Raw genomic sequence first — 19,975 nt, 5'->3', positions numbered from 1 at the left:
CTCAAATAAATCAAATCAAATTTTATTAGTCACATACACATGGTTAGCAGATGTAATGCGAGTGTAGCGAAATGCTTGTGCTTCTAGTTCCGACAATGCAGTAATAACCAACAAGTAATCTAACCTAACAATTCCACAACTACTACCTTATACACACACACAAGTGTAAAGGGATAAAGAATATGTACATAAAGATATATGAATGAGTGGTGGTACAGAACGGCATGGCAAGATGCAGTAGATGGTATAGAGTACGGTAATACATATGAAATGAGTACTGTAGGGTATGTAAACATAAAGTGGCATAGTTTAAAGTGGCTAGTGGACATGTATTACATAAAGATGGCAATAGCAGTAGATGATATAGAGTACAGATATACATATGAGATGGGTAATAGTAGGGTATGTAAACATTATATTAAGTGGCATTGTTTAAGTGGCTAGTGGTACAGTTTTACATAATTTCCATCAATTCCCATTTTTAAAGTGGCTGGAGTGAGTCAGTATGTTGGCAGCGGCCGCTAAATGTTAGTGGTGGCTGTTTAACAGTCTGATTGCCTTGAGATAGAAGCTGTTTTTCAGTCTCTCGGTCCCTGCTTTGATGCACCTGTACTGACCTCGCCTTCTGGATGATAGCGGGGTGAACAGGCAGTGCTTGGGGGTTGTTGTCCTTGATGATCTTTATGGCCTTCCTGTGACATCGGGTGTGTAGGTGTCCTGGAGGGCAGGTAGTTTGCCCCCGTGTATGCGTTCTGCAGACCTCACTACCCTCTGGAGAGCCTTACGGTTGTGGCGGAGCAGTTGCCGTACCAGGCGGTGATACAGCCCGACAGATGCTCTCGATTGTGCATCTGTAGAAGTTTGTGAGTGCTTTTGGTGACAAGCCGAATTTCTTCAGCCTCCTGAGGTTGAAGAGGCGCTGCTGCGCCTTCTTCACAACGCTGTCTGTGTGGGGGACCAATTCAGTTTGTCCGTGATGTGTACACCGAGGAACTTAAAACTTCCACCTTCTCCACTACTGACCCGTCGATGTGGATAGGGGGGTGCTCCCTCTGCTTTTCCTGAAGTCCACAATCATCTCCTTTGTTTTTTGACGTTGATGTTGAGGTTATTTTCCTGACACCCACACTCCGAGGGCCCTCACCTCCTCCCTGTAGGCCGTCTCGTCGTTGTTGGTAATCAAGCCTACCACTGTAGTGTCATCCGCAAACTTGATGATGAGTTGGAGCGTGGCATGGCCACGCAGTCGTGGGTGAACAGGGAGTACAGAGAGGGCTCAGAACGCACCCTTGTGGGGCCCCAGTGTTTGAGATCAGCGGGTGGAATGTTGTTACCTACCCTCACACCTGGGGGCGCCCGTCAGGAGTCCAGGACCCAGTTGCACAGGGCGGGTCGAGACCCAGGGGTCTCGAGCTTGATGACGAGTTTGGAGGTACTATGGGTTAAATGCTGAGCTGTAATCGATGAACAGCATTCTCACATGGGTTATTCCTCTTGTCCAGATGGGTTAGGGCAGGGTGCAGTGTGGTTGCGATTGCGTCGTCTGTGGACCTATTGGTCGGTAAGCAAATTGGAGTGGGTCTAGGGTGTCCGGTAGGGTGGAGGTGATATGGTCCTTGACTAGTCTCTCAAAGCACTCATGGACGGAAGTGAGTGCTACGGCGGTAGTCGTTTAGCTCAGTTACCTTAGCTTTCTTGGGAACAGGAACAATGGTGGCCCTCTTGAAGCATGTGGGAACAGCAGACTGGGATAAGGATTGATTGAATATGTCCCTAAACACACAGCCAGCTGGTCTGCGCATGCTCTGAGGACGCGGCTGGGAATGCCGTCTGGGCCTGCAGCCTGCGGAGGGTTAACACGTTTAAATGTTTTACTCACCTCGGCCTGCAGTGAAGGAGAGGCCGCAGGTTTTGATAGGGGGCGTGTCAGTGGCACTGTATTGTCCTCAAAGCGGGCAAAAAAGTGTTAGCCTGTCTGGGAGCAAGAACATCCTGGTCCGCGACGGGGGCTGGTTTCTTTTTGTAATCCGTGATTGACTGTAGACCCTGCCACATACCTCTTGTGTCTGAGCTGTTGAATGCGACTCGATTTTGTCTCTGTACTGGGACTTAGCCTGTTTGATTGCCTTGCGGAGAGAATAGCTACACTGTTGTATTCGGTCATGCTGTCCGCACCTTGCCCTGGTTAAAAGCAGTGGTTCGCGCTTTCAGTTTCACGCGAAATGCTGCCGTCAATCCACGGTTCTGGTTTGGGAATGTTTTAATCGTTGCTGTGGGTACGACATCGTCAATGCACTTTCCTAATGAACTCGCTCACCGAATCAGCATATTCGTCAATATTGTTGTTGGACGGCATGCGGAACATATTCCAATCCGCTGATCGAAGCAGTCTTGAAGCGTGGATTCAGTTTGGTCGGAACAGCGTGTGAACAGACCTGAGCGCGGGAGCTTGTGTTTTGAGTTTTCTGTTTGTAGGCTGGAATCAACAAAATGGAGTCGTGGTCAGCTTTTCGAAAGGGGGCGGGGGAGGCCTTATATGCGTCGCGGAAAATTAGTATAACAATGATCTAGGGTTTTTCCAGCCTGGTAGCACAATCGATATGCTGATAGAATTTAGGGGTTTGTTTTAGATTAGCCTTGTTAAAATCCCCAGCTACGATGAATGCAGCCTCAGGGTGTGTGGTTTCAGTTTACAAAGAGTCAGATAAAGTTCGTTCAGGGCATCGATGTGTCTGCTTGGGGGAATATATACGGCTGTGATTATGATTGAAGAGAATTCCCTTGGTAGATAATGCGGTCGACATTTGATTTGAGGAGTTCTAGATCAGCGTGAAACAGAATGACTTGAGTTCCTGTGTGTTTTATATTGATCACACCACCGTCCTTTAATCATAAAGCATCATACCCCCCGCCCCTTTCTACCGAAAGATGTTTGTTTCTGTCGGCGCGATGCATGAAGAAACCAGCTGGCTGCACCGACCTCCGTTAGCGTCTCTTGAGTTAGCCATGTTTCCGTGAAGCAGAGCACGTTTGCAATCCCTGATGTCTCTCTGGAATGCTACCGTTGCTCGGATTTCGTCAACCTTATTGCAAGAGATGGACATTGCGAGTAGTATGCTAGGGAGTGAGCGCGTGTGCCCGTCTCCGAAGCCTGACCACGAGACCGCCTCGTTTGCCCCTTTTTCGGTCGCCAGGGTCGCCGGCTGGGATCAGAATCCATTGTATTGGGTGGAAGGCAAACACTGGATCCGTTCGGGAAAGTCTATTCCTGGTAGGAACGATGATGACGCTTAATCGTATATTCAGTAGTTCCTCCCGACTGTATGTAATGAAACTAAGATTACCTGGGGTACCGATGTAAGAATAACACATGAAAAAAAAACAAAATACTGCATTATTTTCCAAGGAACGCGAAGCGAGGCGCCATCTCTTTTCGGCGCCGAAGTATGTAGAACCATTTCGGGTTCCATGTAGAACCCTTTCCACAGAGAATCAAAAAAGGGTTCTACTTAGGTTTCTACTGATGTCAATTCAAATGAATTACATTTTATTTGTCACATGCTCGTATAGAACAGGTGTGGACTAACACGCTGTGTCACTCGGAGCAGGTTGAAGGCCGACGGAGTACTGAAGGCTGCCATTAGCAAATAAATATCCTTATAACTTATTCTGTGTACAATTGAAAGATAATCGGTTCAAGAACATACATGTGTGTATTAGATGCAATTATTGGTACCATGATTGTCTGAAAACATTGTTTAATTTACATGAATGACTGACCAAGAAATTGACATTTTCCCATTCACTAAAATGGGGGATGCTGTTTAAGGCCGACCACGGTTGCCTTCAAATTTCAGTGCTTCAATGCGAGGGGCAGTTATTCTCCTGCATTCATTTTTCCGCTCCAGCCATTACTATGAGCCAGTCCTCCCCATTTATAAGTGTCACCAGCACCACTGAACCAAGTGTAGTGAAATCGGCGTAGGAAGCCTAGCAAAGCAGTTTGGATGCCGGTCACAAAGTGACAAAATGGCTGCCGTGGATCATCCAGAAGGTTCTTCACATTACTAGTGGGTACTCCCTTACCTTGTAAAGTGCTTTTAGACAGGCAATCTCTTCATAAACATTAATTTACTGCTAACATAGATGTTGTAGTAGGGTCACCACAGAGACAAAATGGTACGTTCCCACCATACATTACTAGTGGAGAGGGGTAGTTACCCCTTTACATTTTTAAAGTGCTGACTATATAACTATATAAAATGTATCCATTACTGCGTCAAATGCTTTACCGCTCCTAGTCTGAACCACTGGTCTGAAAATTAACGAGATAGGAACATCAGCCTTCAGAGGCTGGCTAATGGACACCAAGACACTGGGAGGAGGCATTGTGAGTGTTGTGTGGGGGGAGGGGATTGTGTGTGTGTGTTGTGTGTGTGTGTGTGTGTGTGGGGTGTGTGTGTGTGTGTGTGTGTGTGTGTGTGTGTGTGTGGTGTGTGTGTGTGTGTGTGTGTGTGTGTGTGTGTGTGTGTGTGTGTGTGTGTGTGTCGTGTGTGTGTGCGTGTGTGTGTGTGTGTGTGTGTGTGTGTGCGTGTATGTTGACGTGGACGGTCTGTTTAGGGTCTGTTTGCTGTTTCACTGCTGAACCGTCATTTAATTTCCCAAATGATCTGTGGTGCATTAAGCAGCGATCTGGGGCTGGGTATCTGGTTTCTGGGTATTTCGGTCTGACAGACTTTGAAGACGTCCCTGGCTGGTAAACAAACACGAGACTGAAGGTCGAGGAGGGAGAAGAGAAGGAGGAGGTAGAGGTTGAGGAGGAGGTAGAGGTTGAGGAGGAGGTAGAAGTGAGGAGGAGGCAGAGGTTGAGGAGGAGGTTGAGGAGGAGAAGGTAGAGGTTGAGGAGGGAGGTTGAGGAGGAGGTTGAGGAGGAGGAGGAGGTTGAGGAGGAGGTTGAGGAGGAGGAGGTTGAGGGAGGTGAGGGGAGGAGTAGGTAGGAGTAGAGAGGGGGTTGAGGAGGAGGAGGTTGAGGATTTGAGGAGGAGGTTGAGGAGGAGGTTGAGTAGGAGGTAGAAGAGGAGGTTGAGGAGGAGGAGGTAAGGTTGAGGAGGAGGTTGAGAGAGAGGAGGTAGAGTAGGAGTAGAGAGGGGGTTGAGGAGGGGGAGGTAGAGGTTGAGGAGGAGGTTGAGTAGGAGGTGAGTAGGAGGTAGAAGAGGAGGTTGAGGAGAGGTAGAGGTGAGAGAGAGTTGAGGAGAGGAGGAGGAGAGGTTGAGGAGGAGGTTGAGGAGGAGGAGGAGGTTGAGGAGGAGTTTGAAGGAGTTGAGGAGGTAGAGAGGAGGAGAAGAGGTTGAGGAGGAGAGGTAGATGGTGAGGAGGAGGTTGAGGGTGGAGGAAGGGTAGGTAAGAGGAGGAGTTGAGGAGGAGGAGAGTTGAGTAGAGGTAAGAGGTTGAGGAGGAGGAGGATAGAGGCTTGAGGAGATGAGGTTAGGATGAGGTTGGGCGGAGGTAGAGTGAAGGTGAGAAGGGATGTAGAGGTAGAGAAGGGAGAGTTGGGAGGAGGAGGTTAATAGTGACATTGACAGGGAGCGACTGAAAACAGAATGAGGAGGAGGAGGTAGAGGTTAAAGAGGAGGAGGTTGAGAGAGGAGGTTGAGGAGGTAAGTGAGGAAGGAGGAGGTAGAGGTTGAGCGAGGAGGTATGAGGTGAGGAGGAGAGAGAGAGTTGAGGAGGAGAGTGAAGGAGGGTGCTAGGGGAGTGAGGTGAGAGGAGTATGAGGTAGAGGTGAGGTGGAGGTTAGGTGAGGAGGAGAGAGTTAGGAGGAGGTAGCGCAGGGTTGAGGAGGAGGAGGAGGTTGAGGAGGAGGAAGAGGTAGAGGAGGAGGTAAGTGAGGAGATAGTAGAGTTGAGGAGGAGGTAGAGTTGAGGAGGAGGTGGAGGTAAGGAGGAAGAGTAGAGGTGTGAGGAGGAGGTTTGAGTTGAGGAGTAAGTGTGAGAGAAGGAGGGTTTAGAGGTATAGAGAGAGAGAAGGATGTAGGTTGAGATGGAGGCAGGTAGAAGTGAGAGAGATTAGGAAGAGAGTTAGAGGAGGAGGTAGAGGTCGAGGTAGAGGTTGAGTGAAGTGAGTTTGAGAGGCAGTTAGAGTTGAGGACGGAGTGAGAGGAGGTTGAGAGAGGAGGAAAGGTGAGGAGGAGGTAAGAGTGGAGGAGGAGGAAGAAGTTGGGAAAGGAGTTGAAGAGGGTTGGAGAGAGGGTTAAGGAGGAAGAGGGAGGAGGATGAGGAGAGGAGTTGAGGAGGTTAGAGGAGGATTGAGGGAGTAGGGAGGAGATAGGAGAGAGAAATGAGTGAGGAGGTAGGAGGTAGAAGGAGGTTTGGGAGGAGGAGGTTTGGAGGTGAGCAGTTAGAGGGGTAGGAGATGTGAGAGGGGATAGGTTTGAGAGAGTAGACGTTGAGGAGGAGGAAGAGTTAGATAGGTTAGATGAGAGGTAAGATAGAGAGAGGAAGGTTGAGAATAAGAGAAAAGAAAAGCGTAGAGAGGAAGATTAGGAAAGAGAGGTGAGGAGTGAGAGGGAGGTTAGGAGGAGGTTTGGAACTTCCGGTCACAACTGCAGACTTTGTTTAAGGTGCTGCGTGCGGTTTGGTTCTGAACCTTGTACTTTCTAGCCTGACAACTTGACGGTTTTTTTACTTTTTAATTACGCTGGTTTATATTTTAGTTTCATCCTCGCTCGACATTTTTTCATTCAACTTTTTCACTCCCGGACGCTTGTATCTGGACGTTGTTCGTCAGGACGCTCCACCGGCCGAAGACTAAGTAGTACATCAAACATGATCTAATTGCAGTCGCTGTCGCTAATTATACATGAACGATTGCCTTACTGGCGAGAATAGGCTGCCGCTGGCAAGCCAGCTTACAGACGCAATACGTTAGGCAAGGGACATTTTCAGTTAGGAAAGGATATAAACAGCGTCTGTGCCACCAGTAAGTACAGATAGTATTATTTTTAAAATCCCCATCACACAGGCTTTCGAGCGCATCATCGACGCATGAATTGTGTGTCCAACTGTCTCCGGACCCACTCACTGCCACACGTCCATTACTCTGGACCTGTTTTGTCCGTGGATAAAGGTTGTGTAATCTTAATATTTTTGCCCTATACATCCTGTGACTATCGGACGCTACCATTTATTTACGTGTGAACCAACAAATAAATCTGCTCAGACCCGAAACCAAAGGATCATTTCAAAAAGTCGTGCTATAAAGTTCTCTGACAACCAAAGATTTCCTAAAGCATGCCTTTCCAGACTCGCCTCCACCACCGCAAGGACATGCAAAAAGTACAAAAATGAGGAAGCTGCAATTTTAACCTTGCGCCAATACGCTAGATGCAGTCCACCCTAAAAAACCAAAAACAGTTGTCATAAGAAACTAGGCTGCACCTGGAATTCAGAATACGCCGAGCTCTGAAGCAAGCTTCCAGAGAATTTGGAACGTAAATGCGCCAGCGCAACACAAAGCTGGGAAAGTCTTCCGACTAGTGGAAAGACATACTGGCAGTATTCGAAAGATCCCTCACTGCTTGCTCGATCATCCGTATTTTTAATGCTTGTTCCGAAGTTAACTTTAATTGAGGAAAAATATGAAGCAATCACAATTTATTTTTGAACTACGTGTCGCAAAGCTAACTTAAAAGCAGCAGCCCAAGAGAGGATGGCTTTCACTTCAGCAGTGATAAATTCATGAACTTCTCTTTGAGGTAAAAGATCATGATCATTTAGAAAGGCAAATTACGGGACTCCTCTGTAAATCTCCTATTCCCCAAAGCTTCAGTTGTCGCTGAGTTGCAAACAAACAACTCTGCCAGACCTAGAGATCAAGGGAGAGCACTTCCAAACGTGTTTTAGTAGCTATATCTCTTGACACAGATGATGAAAATAATCATGGCCTCTAACCTCTTCAAGCTGGCATACTGGACTATTCCAACTAAACTACTGAATAGAGCTGCTTCCTTGCTGGCGCCTCCGCTATGTTGAACAAATCAACAGGCTCCTCCTATCCACCGGAGGTGTACCAAGACTCACTAAAAAGTGGCAGTAATAAAGGGACTCTCTGAAAGCCAAACCTTGCAAAAAAATATAAAACCTATCGGCCTATATCGGAATCCCCCATTCCTCTTAAAACTTAGAAAACTTAGAAAAAGACCTGTTGCACAGCAAATCACTGCCTTCCTGAAAACAAACAATGTATAGCGAAACGCTTCCGTCTGGTTTTAGGACGCCGGTCATAGCACTGAGACTGCACTTGAGTGGTAAACGACTTTTAACTTCTCAGGGTAGGGCAGCATTCGAATTTGGGATGAAAAGCATGGCCCAAATTAAACTGCCAAGCTGACTCATCCCCAGAAGATAAGATATGCAGAATATTAGTAGGATTGGATAGGAAAACACTCTGAAGTTTCTTAAAACTGTTTGAATCATGTCTGTGAGTATAACAGAACTTTATTTAGCAGGAGAAACCCCAGGGACAAACATTCATTTGTTTTTTTTGAGTCACTCGTCTTTTCATTGGGATTTCTAAGGGTTTCCAGACGTGTGACATACCGCTTCCACTGGATGTCAACAGGCTAGAGAAATGTGATCTCCTCTTTCTTGTATAAATACTGTTTTTTCTGCCATACAAGATTCTAATTTGTATTTCATGATTCCTTTTCCATATGCGTGTCTTTGTCAGCTTTGTTGTCGATTGGAAACAGACAACTGTTCCGTTCTGTTACCCAACTGTTTTGTTGACAAGACTGTGGTGATTTTGTTTGAAGGGGATTTTTGTTCCGTCCTTGTTACAATCCCAGACATTAGTGACAACGTCAGCTGMTACATCTGTGATAAGAGGCCACAGACTCTTTAGAGCTCTTATCTGACCGTCTGGAGATTTTATGTAAGAGGTTCCTGTTTCTATGTATTGAAGGTATTTCTTTGCGATTGTAAGTGCTTTTGTGTACTTCATTTATTTGTGTAATTGGTTTGTTGACAATTTAGAGTATGAAAATGCATCTTAAGGCTTTCAAATATGGATTTGCTTCGTGCCTTAAAAGAGCCACCTGCCTCTTCTGCTGACCCGGTAAATGGTCACAGTGCACAGGACAACTAACCTAAGTGCATTTGTGAGTGGCGCTAATCAAATAGAGGTCAAAGAAGACAATTCAATTACCTTTTACACCAGTGACACTAATGTGGTCCTTTTTGCTAATGGTACGGGCTCCGGAGAGAACACATGTGTCTGGCGAGTGGAATGCTACACACTCAGTTGAACTTAAAGGCTAATAACAACTCATTTTCCGTTTTTCCCTCCCCACTCATGCCACTCCCAGACAGTCCGAGGAAAATTATTTCTTGAGAAATAATGTTTTTTGCTCAAAAAGCAATTTTTGCCAATTTGAAATTGTTACCCAAAAAATGATTTGATATTGATATAAAAATGGCTGCATTGGGCCTTTAAGCATTGACTAGTATCCAGTATAGATGTGTACACTCTTAGAAAAAAAGGTGCAATCTAGAACCTAAAAGGGTTCTTCTACTGTCCAAATAGGAGAGCCCTTTGAAAGAACCCTTTTTGCTTCCAGGTAGAACCATTTCGGGTTCCATGTAGAACCATTTCAGGTTCCATGTAGAACCATTTCAGGTTCCATGTAGAACCATTTCGGGTTCCATGTAGAACCATTTCGGGTTCCATGTAGAACCATTTCGGGTTCCATGTAGAACCCTTTCCACAGAGGAATCAAAAAGGGTTCTACCTTAGGTTTCTACTGATGTCAATTCAAATGAAATTACATTTTATTTGTCACATGCTTCGTATAGAACAGGTGTGGACTAACACGCTGTGTCACTCGGGAGCAGGTTGAAGGCCGACCGGAGTACTGAAGGCTGCCAKTAGCAAATAAATGATCCTTATAACTTATTCTGTGTACAATTGAAAGATAATCGGTTCAAGAACATACATGTGGTGTATTAGATGCAATTATTGGTACCATGATTGTCTGAAAACATTGTTTAATTTACATGAATGACTGACCAAGAAATTGACATTTTCCCATTCACTAAAATGGGGGATGCTGTTTAAGGCCGACCACGGTTGGCCTTCAATTTCAGTGGCTTCAATGCGAGGGGGCAGTTATTCTCCCTGCATTCAATTTATTCCGCTCCAGCCATTACTATGAGCCAGTCCTCCCCATTTAAAGTGTCACCAGCCACCRCTGAACCAAGTGTAGTGAAATCGGCGTAGGAAGCCTTTAGCAAAGCAGTTTGGATGCCGGGTCACAAAGTGACAAAATGGCTGCCGTGGATCATCCAGAAGGGTTCTTCACATTACTAGTGGGTTACTCCCTTACCTTGTAAAGTGCTTTTAGACAGGCAATCTCTTCATAAMATGTAATTTACTGCTAACATAGATGTTGTAGTAGGGTCACCACAGGACAAAATGGTACGTTCCCCACCATACATTACTAGTGGAGAGGGGTAGGTTACCCCTTTACATTGTAAAGTGCTTAGACTATATAACTATATAAAATGTAATCCATTACTGCCGTCAAATGCTTTACCTTCTCCTAGTCTGAACCACTGGTCTGAAAATTAACGAGATAGGAACATCAGCCTTCAGAGGCTGGCTAATGGACACCAGACACTGGGAGGAGGGCATTGTGAGTGTGTGTTGGGGGGGAGGGGATATGTGTGTGTGTGTTGTGTGTGTGTGTGTGTTGTGGGTGTGTGTGTGTGTGTGTGTGTGTGTGTGTGTGTGTGTGGTGTGTGTGTGTGTGTGTGTGTGTGTGGTTGTGTGTGTGTGTGTGTGTGTGTGTGTGTGTGTGTGGTGTGTGTGTGTGTGTGTGTGTTTGGCGTGTATTTGACGGAGGTCTGTTTAGGTCTGTTTGCTGTTTCACTGCTGCAACCGTCATTTAATTTCCCAAATGATCTGTGGTGCATTAAGCAGCGATCTGGGCTGGTATCTGGTTTCTGGGTATTTGGGTCTGACAGACTTTGAAGACGTCCTGCTGGTAAACAAACACGAGACATGAAGTCGAGGAGGGAAAGAGAAGGAGGAGGTAGAGGTTGAGGAGGAGGTAGAGGTTGAGGAGGAGGTAGAAGTTGAGGAGGAGGCAGAGGTTGAGGAGGAGGTTGAGGAGGAGAAGGTAGAGGTTGAGGAGGAGGTTGAGGAGGAGGTGTAGGAGGAGGAGGAGGTTGAGGAGGAGGTTGAGGAGGAGGAGGTTGAGGAGGAGGTTGAGGAGGAGGAGTAGGTAGGAGTAGAGAGGGGTTGAGGAGGAGGAGGTGAGGTTGAGGAGGAGGTGAGGAGGAGGTTGAGTAGGAGGTAGAAGAGGAGGTTGAGGAGGAGGAGGTAGAGGTTGAGGAGGAGGTTGAGAGAGAGGAGGTAGAGTAGGAGGTAGAAGAGGGGGTTGAGGAGGGGGAGGTAGAGGTTGAGGAGGAGGTTGAGGAGGAGTGTGAGTAGGAGGTAGAAGAGGAGGTTGAGGAGGAGAAGGTAGAGGTGAGGAGAGAGGTTGAGGAGAGGTTGAGGAGGAGGAGGAGGTTGAGGAGGAGGTTGAGGAGGAGGAGGAGGTTGAGGAGGAGGTTGAGGAGGAGGAGGTAGAGTAGGAGGTAGAAGAGGGGGTTGAGGAGGAGGAGGTAGAGGTTGAGGAGGAGGTTGAGGAGGAGGGGAGGTAGAGGAGGAGGTTGAGGAGGAGGTAGAGGAGGACGTTGAGTAGGAGGTAGAGGTTGAGGAGGAGGCGGTAGAGGTTGAGGAGGAAGTAGAGGTTGATGAGGTATAGGCGGAGGTAGAGTTTGAAGGGGAAGTTGATGAGGAGGTAGAGAAGGAGATGGAGGAGGAGGTAAAGGTTGAGGAGGAGGTTGAGGAGGAGGAGGTAGAGGTTGAGGAGGAGGTTGAGAAGGAGTTGAGGAGGTAGAGGAGGAGGAGGTAGAGTTGAGGAGGAGGTAGAGGTGAGGAGGAGTAGAGGGTTGAGGAGGAGAGGTGGAGAAGGTAGTGGTTGAGGAGGAGTTGAGGTTGAGGAGGAGGTTGAGGTAGAGAAGGAGGTTGAGGAGGAGGAGGATGAGAGGTTGAGGAGGAGGTTTAGGCGCAGGTTTGGAGGAGGTAGAGGGGGTTGAGGAGGAGGAGGTAGAGGTTGAGAAGAGCGGTAGAGTTGAGGAGGAGGAGGTAGAGGAGGAGGTGGAGGAGGAAGAAGAGGAGGTTGAGGAGGAGGTTGATGAGGGTGTTGAGGAGGAGCGGTAGAGGTTGAGGAGGAGGATGAGGTTAGATGAGGAGGAGTAGAAGTTGAGGAGAGATTGAGGAGGAGTTAGGGGAGGAGGTAGAGAGTAGGAGGTAGAGGTTGAGGAGGAGGTAGAGTTTGAGGAGGAGTTAGAGGTTGAGGAGGAGGTAGAGCAGGAGTTTGAGGAGGAGGTAAAGGTTGAGGAGGAGGTAGAGGTTGAGCAGGAGGAGGTAGAGGTTGAGGAGAAAGTAGAGGTTGAAGAGGATGAGGTAGATGTTGAGGAGGAGGTAGAGGTTAAGGAGGAAGAGGTAGAGGAGGATGAGGAGGAGGTTGAAGTTGAGGAGGTAGAGGAGGAGGTTGAGGAGGAGGAGGAGGTATAGGAGGAGATAGAGGAGAAGGAGATAGAGATTGAGGTTGAGGTGGAGGTAGAAGAGGAGGTAGAGGACGAGGTTGATGAGGAGGAGGTAGAGGTTGAGGAGGAGGTTGTGGAAGTGGTTGAGGAGCAGGTAGAGGAGGAGGTTGAGGAGGAGGTGGTAGAGGAGGAGGAGGAATAGGTTGAGGAGGAGGTAGACGTTGAGGAGGAGGAAGAAGTTGAGGATGAGGTAGAAGTTGAGGAGGAGGAGGAGGTAGAGGAGGAGGAGGTTGAGATTGATGAGGAGATAGAGGAAGAGCTAGAGGTGGAGGAAGAGGTTGAGGAGGAGGTAGAGGTTGAGGAGGTGGAGGAGGAAGATGTTGAGGAGGAGGTAGAGGTTGAGGAGGAGGTTTTGGAACTTCCGGTCACAACTTGCAGACTTGTTTAGGTGCTGCTGTGCGGTTTGTTGCTAACCTTACTTTGCTACCTGACAACTTGACGGTTTTTACTTTTTAATTACCGTTTATATTTTTAGTTTATCCCTCGCTCGACATTTTTTCATTCAACTTTTTCACTCCGGACGCTTTATCTGGACGTTGTTCGTCAGGACCTCCACCWGCCGAAGCTAAGTAGTAACATCAACATGATCTCATTGCAGTCGCTGTCCTAATAATATACATGAGAACGATTGCCTTAYGGCGAGAATAGCTGCGCTGCAAGCCCAGCTTCAGACGCAATCGTTAGGCAAGGGTMATTTCAGTGTAGGAAAGGATAAAACAGCGTCTGTGCCMCCAGTAAGTACAGATAGTAGTATAAATCCCCTCACACAGGCTTTCGGAGCCATCATCGACTCATTGAATTTTGTCCAACATGTCTCCGGACCCACTCACTGCCACAGTCATACTCTGGACCTAGTTTTGTCCCGTGGAATAAAGGTTGTGTATCTTAATATTTTTCCTCATAATCCTGGACTATCGGACCACCATTTTATTACGTTTGAAATCGCAACAAATAATCTGCTCAGACCCAAACCAAGGATCATCAAAAGTCGTGCTATAAATTCTCTGACAACCCAAAGATTCCTAGATGCACCTTCCAGACTCCCTCCACCTACCCAAGGACATCAAAGTACAAAAACTGAGGAACTCAATTTAACCTTGCGCAATACCCTAGATGCAGTCCCACCCCTAAAAACCAAAAACATTTGTCATAAGAAACTAGCTCCCTGGAATACAGAAAATACCCGAGCTCTGAAGCAAGCTTCCAGAAAATTGGAACGTAGAATGGCGCCACACAAACTGGAAGTCTTCCGACTAGCTTGGAAAGACAGTACCGTGCAGTATTGAAGATCCCTCACTTGCTGCTCGATCATCCTATTTTCCAAACTTAATTGAGGAAAATATGAAACAATCAACAATTTATTTTTGATACTGTCGCAACCTAACTAAAAAGCAGCAAGAGAGGGAGGCTTTCACTTCAGCAGTGATAAATTCAATGAACTTCTTTTGAGGTAAAGATCATGATCATTAGAAAGCAAATTACGGTACTCCTCTTTAAATCTGCCTATTCCTCCAAAGCTCAGTTGTCCTGAGTCTGCACAACTCTGCCAGGACCTAGGATCAAGGGAGACACTCAAGTGTTAGTACTATATCTCTGACACAGATGATGAAAATAATCATGGCCTCTAAACCTTCAAGCTGCATATGGACCCTATTCCAACTAAACTACTGAAAGAGCTGCTTCCTGTGCTTTGCCCTCCTATGTTGAACATAATAAACAGCTCTCTATCCACCGGAGGTGTACCAAACTCACTAAAAGTGGCAGTAATAAAGACTCTCTTGAAAAGCCAAACCTTGACAAAAAAATATAAAGACCTATCGCCTATATCGAATCTCCCATTCCTCTTAAAACTTAGAAAACTTAGAAAAAGACTGTTGCACAGCAAACATCACTGCCTTCCTGAAAACAAACAATGTATAACGAAACGCTTCCGTCTGGTTTTAGACCCGGTCATAGCACTGAGACTGCACTTGAAGGTGGTAAACGACCTTTTAACTTCTCTAGGTAGGGCAGCATTCGAATTTTGGATGAAAAAGCATGCCCAAATTAAACTGCCAGCTACTCATCCCCAGAAGATAAGATATGCAGAATATTAGTAGATTTGGATAGAAAACACTCTGAAGTTTCTAAAACTGTTTGAATCATGTCTGGAGTATAACAGAACTTATTAGCAGGAGAAACCCCAGAGGACAAACCATTCGGATTTGTTTTTTTTGAGGTCACTCTCTTTTCATTGGGATTTCTAAGGTTCCAGACTGTTGACATACCGCTTCCACTGGATGTCAACAGTCTAGAGAAATTGGTTGAGGTTATTCCTTTGTGTAATGAGAAGTCACGGCCATCTTGAACGAGAGTCACATTAGTTTCCTTTAAGGATTAGAAGTGCGTAACCAGAAAGCTGCTATAGTTGGTGTTTTAATACCTGTATTGAAACACAGATCAATCCGTCTTCAATTTTATCGATTAATTAACGTAAAAAATAATCACTAAAGTTTGTATTTACAAAAGTAGTTTGGACCATTTTTTGGCAAAGTGTAACAGGTACTTTGAGGATATTTTGTCGTCAAGCGTTTGACGCAAGTTGGAACCTGTGTTTTCTGGATCAAATGAGCCAAATAAAATGACTTTTGGATATTATCGACGGAACATTAATCGACCAACAAAGGACCATTTGTGATGTTTATGGGACATATTGGAGTGCGAAACACAGAAGCTCGTTAAAGGTAAGGCAGATTAATTATATTTTTATTTCTGCGTTTTGTGTCGCGCCTGGCAGGGTTGAAATATGCCGCTTCTCTGTCTTTGTTTACATGGTGCTATCTTTAGATAATAGCATTCGTATGCTTTCGCCGAAAAGCCTATTTGAATTCTGACATGTGGCTGGATCTCACAACCCAGTGTAGCTTTAATTTGGTATCTTTCAATGTGTGATTTAATGAAAGTTTTTGATTTTATAGTAATTTTTCATAGTAATTAATTTGAATTTTGGGCGCTCTTGCATTTTCTCTGGCTTTTTGCCAAGTGAGAACAGTAGCGGACCGTCCTAAACTCAGAATTTTTTTTTTCTTCTTTGGCTGGAAAACATTTTCTGTGCTTCCATACCTAACATAATCGTGTGGTGTGCTTTTCCGTCGTAAAACCTTTTTGAAATCGACACTTTGGCTGGCATTTACAACATAGGTGTAGCTTTAAAATGGTGTAAAATACTTGTATTTTTGAGGAATTTAAATTATGGATTTCTGTTGTTTTTGGCACCCTGCAGTTTCACGTGGCTGTTGACGAGGTGGAGCTTAACCATCCAACATACCCTAGAGAAGTTAATGGTGTCAAGACCGAGGCAATGCTCCTGTCCTCGTGCCTCCTAGACCTTAGTGCTGGCTTTTGATATCCATCGATCACCACATTCTTTAGAGAGTATTGGAAACACCAAATTGGTCTGACGACTCTGCTTTAGATCTATCTGTCGGAAAGATATACAGTTTGGTCTTCTGTGGATGGTTTGTCCTCATGACAAAATCAACTGTAAATTTGCGGTGTTCCTAAGGTTCCGTTTTAGGACCACTAATTGTTTTCACTATATATTTTTTACCCTCTTGGTGATCGTCCATTCGAACACATAATTTATAACTTTCACCTGCTATGCGGATGACACACAAGCTGTACATTTCGATGCAAAACATGGTGAAGCCCAAAATTGCCGCTCGTTGGAGCTGTGGTTTCATGACATAAGGAAGTGGATGGCTGCAACATGTTCTACTTTAAACTCGGAAAACAGAGTGCTTGTTCTAGTTCCCAAGAACAACAAGAGATCTTCTGTTGGACATTTGACAATTAATGTTGATGGTTGTACAGTCGTCTCAATTAAAATGCGAAGCGACCTCGCGTTACTTCTGGACCGCTGATCTTCTCTTTTGGACGAACAATATCAAGACTGTTTCAATGACAGGTTTTTTTTGCGCATCTTACGGTAACATTGCAAAGATCAGAAACTTGCGCTGTCCAAATTATTGCAGAAAAATTCATCCATGCAATTGTCACTTCTAGGTTAGAACTATGTGCAAATGCTCTACTTTTTCCGGCTACCTGGATTAAAGCATATAATAAACATTCAGTTAGTGCTTAAATACGGCTGCTAAGAATCTTGAGCTAGAACCAAAAAAAATTGATCAATATTCTCCAGTGCTAGCCTCTCTACACTGGCTTTCCTGCTTAAGCAAGGCTGATTTCAAGGTTTTAACTGCTTAACCTAAAAGCATTACATGGGCTGCTTCCTACGCTATCTTCACGATTTTGGTCCTGCCGTACATACCTATCACGCCGCTCAGCGGTCACAAGACGCAGTTTCTCCTTACTGTACTTACAATTTCTAAACATACAGCTGGAGGCAGGGCTTTCTCCTATGAAGCTCCATTTTATGGAATGGTGCTGCCTACCCCATGTGCAGAGACGCCGCTCAGTCTCAACTTTTAAGTCCTTGGAAGACTTTCTATTGAAAAACTCATGCCTTCAGTAAGTCCTATGATTGAGTGTAGTCTGGCACAGTATTGTTGTTAAGGGTGAACAGAAAACATGGACAACGACACCTCCTTGCTGTCTCTGCCTGCCCGGTTCCCCTCTCAATTCCCACTGGGATTCTCTGCTCTAACCTATTTAACAGGGGCTGAGTCACTGCTACTGGTGCTCTACTCATGCCGTTCCCTGGGAGGGGTGCGTCACTTGAGTGGGTTTGAGTATTGACGTGGATCTTCCTGTCTGGGGTTGGCGCCCCCTTGGTTTGTGCTTGTGGCAGATTTTGTGGGCTATACTTCGGCCCTTTTGTCTCCAGGATGGTAAGTTGGTGTGAAAGATATCCCTCTTAGACGTGGTGGTGGGGGCTGTGCTTTGGGCAGAGATGGGTGGGGTTATATCCTCCTGTTTGGCCCTGTCCGGGTATCGTGGATTGGGGCCACATTGTCTCCGACCCACTTTCCTGTTAGCTCCATGTATTTATGTGCAGTAGTTTATGTGTCGGGGGCTAGGCAGTCTGTTATATCTGGAGTATTTCTCCTTCTTTATCTGGTGTCTATTGAATTTAAGTATGCTCTCTTACTCTCTTCTTTCTTTCTTCTTTCTTTTCTGAGGAACTGGAGCCTAGGATCATGCCTCACGGATACCTGGCCCGATGACTCCTTGCTGTCCCCAGTCCACCTGGCCGTGCTGCTGCTCCAGTTCAACTGTTCTGCCTGCGGCTATGGAATCTGACCTGTTCACACCGGACATGCTACTGTCCCAGACCTGTACTGTCCAGACCTGCTGTTTTCAATCTCTAGAGACAGCAGGAGCGTAGAGTCTCTGAATGATCGCTATGAAAAGCCAACTGACATTTACTCCTGAGGTGCTGACCTGCTGCACCCTCAGATAACTATAGTGATATTATTATTTGACCCTGCTGGTCCCTATGAACATTTGAACATCTTGGCCATGTTCTGTTATAATCTCCACCCGGCACAGCCAGAAGAGGACTGGCCACCCCTCATAGCCTGGTTTCCTCTCTAGGTTCTCCAAGGTTCTGGCCTTTCCAGGGAGTTTTCCCTGCCACGTGCTTCTACACCTGCATTGCTGCTGTTTGGGGTTTAGGCTGGGTTTTGTAAGCATTTGAGATATGCTGATGTAAGAAGGGCTTTAAAATAAATGTGATTTTATTTTATTTGGAGGAGGTAGAGGAGGAGGTTGAAGAGGAGGAGAGGTTGAAGGATAGGAGGTAGAGGTAGAGTTGAGAGGCAAGTAGAGTTGAGGAAAAGTAGATTTGAGGAGGATGTAGAGGAGGAGAGGTGAGGTTGAGGAGGAGGTAGAGGTTGTGTTGAGGAGGAGGTAGAGGTTGAGGAGGAGGTAGAGGAGGAGGTAGAGGGGAGGTTGAAGAGTAGGAGGTAGGAGGTTGAGGTGGTGGTAGAGGTAGAGGTTGGGAGGAGGAGGTAGAGGTTGAGGAGGAGGAGGTTGAGGGAGGAGGAGATAGAGGTAGAGGTTGAGGAGTAGAGGTTGAGGAGGTAGAGGTTGAGGAGGAGGGTTGAGTAGAGGTAGGAGGAGTAGAGGAGGAGGTTGAGGAGGAGGTTGAGGAAGATATAGAGGAGGAGGGTGAGGAGGAGGAGGAGGGAGGAGAGGAGGAGGTGAGGTGAGGAGGAGTTGAGGAGGAGGTTTAGGAGAGGAGGTAGAAGAGAAGGAGGTTGAGGTAGAGGTTGAGGAGGAGGTTGAGGAGAGGTAGAGGTTTTGAAGGAGGAGGTTGCGGAGGGGAGAGGAAGATAGAGGTTGAGGAGGGTTGAGGAGGAGAGATAGAGTTTGAGGAGGAGGTTGAGGAGGGGGTAGAGGTTGAGGAGGAGGCTGGGTCTGGGGTTGTGGCTGCATCTGGAGAGAGAGAGTGAGAGAGAGAGGTAGAGGTGGAGAAAGAGAGAGAGAGATATAGAGAGTAGCAACAATGCTCTTAAGATCAATGAACACTGAGACAGGAGGAGGTGCTTCCATCGGCCAATTAGGGCAGGCCTCAGGGAGAAGGGTCTGACGCAAACCAGGAAGCCACCTGATGTGAGCGAGGTCAAATAAACGCAGCATCACTCGTGGTCACACAGGACAGGTGCTTCCTTAACACTCCCCTTTACACACACTCACACAGGACAGGTGCTTCCTTAACACTCCCCTTTACACACACACACACAGGACAGGTGCTTCCTTAACACTCCCCTTTACACACACTCACACACACACACACAGGAATGTGTGCACGCATGCACAGAAGCACGTATGCACACACACACACACACACACACACAGACATACACACACGCACTGCATTCTCAGACACATACACACCGAGGCCATATCCTCAGGCAGGGCAGAGCAGGGCGGGAGGATGAGGGGCCCTGAGAGGACAGAGGACAGGGCAGAGCGGGGTGGGAGGATGAGGGGCCCTGGGAGGACAGAGGACACGGCACACACACAAAAAAACATAATAAAACAAAAAGCGAAACAAAAAATATATTTTATTTAGACATGTTGTGGATTTGAAAACCCTCCCTTCTCAGGTGTCCTTCACATTTGTAGAGACAGACTATGGGTTTTGTCCCAAATCRCACCCTATTCCCTATGGGCCCTGGTCAAAAGTAACGCACTATGTAGGGAATAGGGCACCATTTGAGACGCAAACCTATATTACCGGTATGTTACACTGTCCTGAATTAAGACTTCCTGGATGTGGTTCTATAAATGAAGGGTGATGGTGAGGTGAGGAATGCAGCTTGTTGTCCATGGCTACAGAATGCAACACAGGAAGACTAAACAATAGGATGATCAGG

General features: G+C 46.3%; 1 protein-coding gene across 1 annotated transcript; it reads right to left on the bottom strand.

The window, feature by feature from the left end:
* Nucleotides 1-12,390: 12,390 nt before the first annotated feature.
* On the bottom strand, nt 12,391-19,591 carry LOC139024952 (ATP synthase subunit a-like; the record flags this gene model as incomplete). The annotated part of the gene is made up of 2 exons (XM_070439952.1): nt 12,391-12,912; nt 19,494-19,591. Coding segments are annotated over 2 exons (620 nt in total), but the record flags the coding sequence as incomplete, so codon positions are not given.
* Nucleotides 19,592-19,975: the final 384 nt, after the last annotated feature.

Source organism: Salvelinus sp. IW2-2015, unplaced genomic scaffold (assembly GCF_002910315.2).
Source record: "Salvelinus sp. IW2-2015 unplaced genomic scaffold, ASM291031v2 Un_scaffold2065, whole genome shotgun sequence".
Lineage (NCBI taxonomy): Eukaryota > Metazoa > Chordata > Actinopteri > Salmoniformes > Salmonidae > Salvelinus > Salvelinus sp. IW2-2015.
Note: the sequence above shows the minus strand (reverse complement) of the source record. Positions and strands in the feature narration are given on the sequence as shown.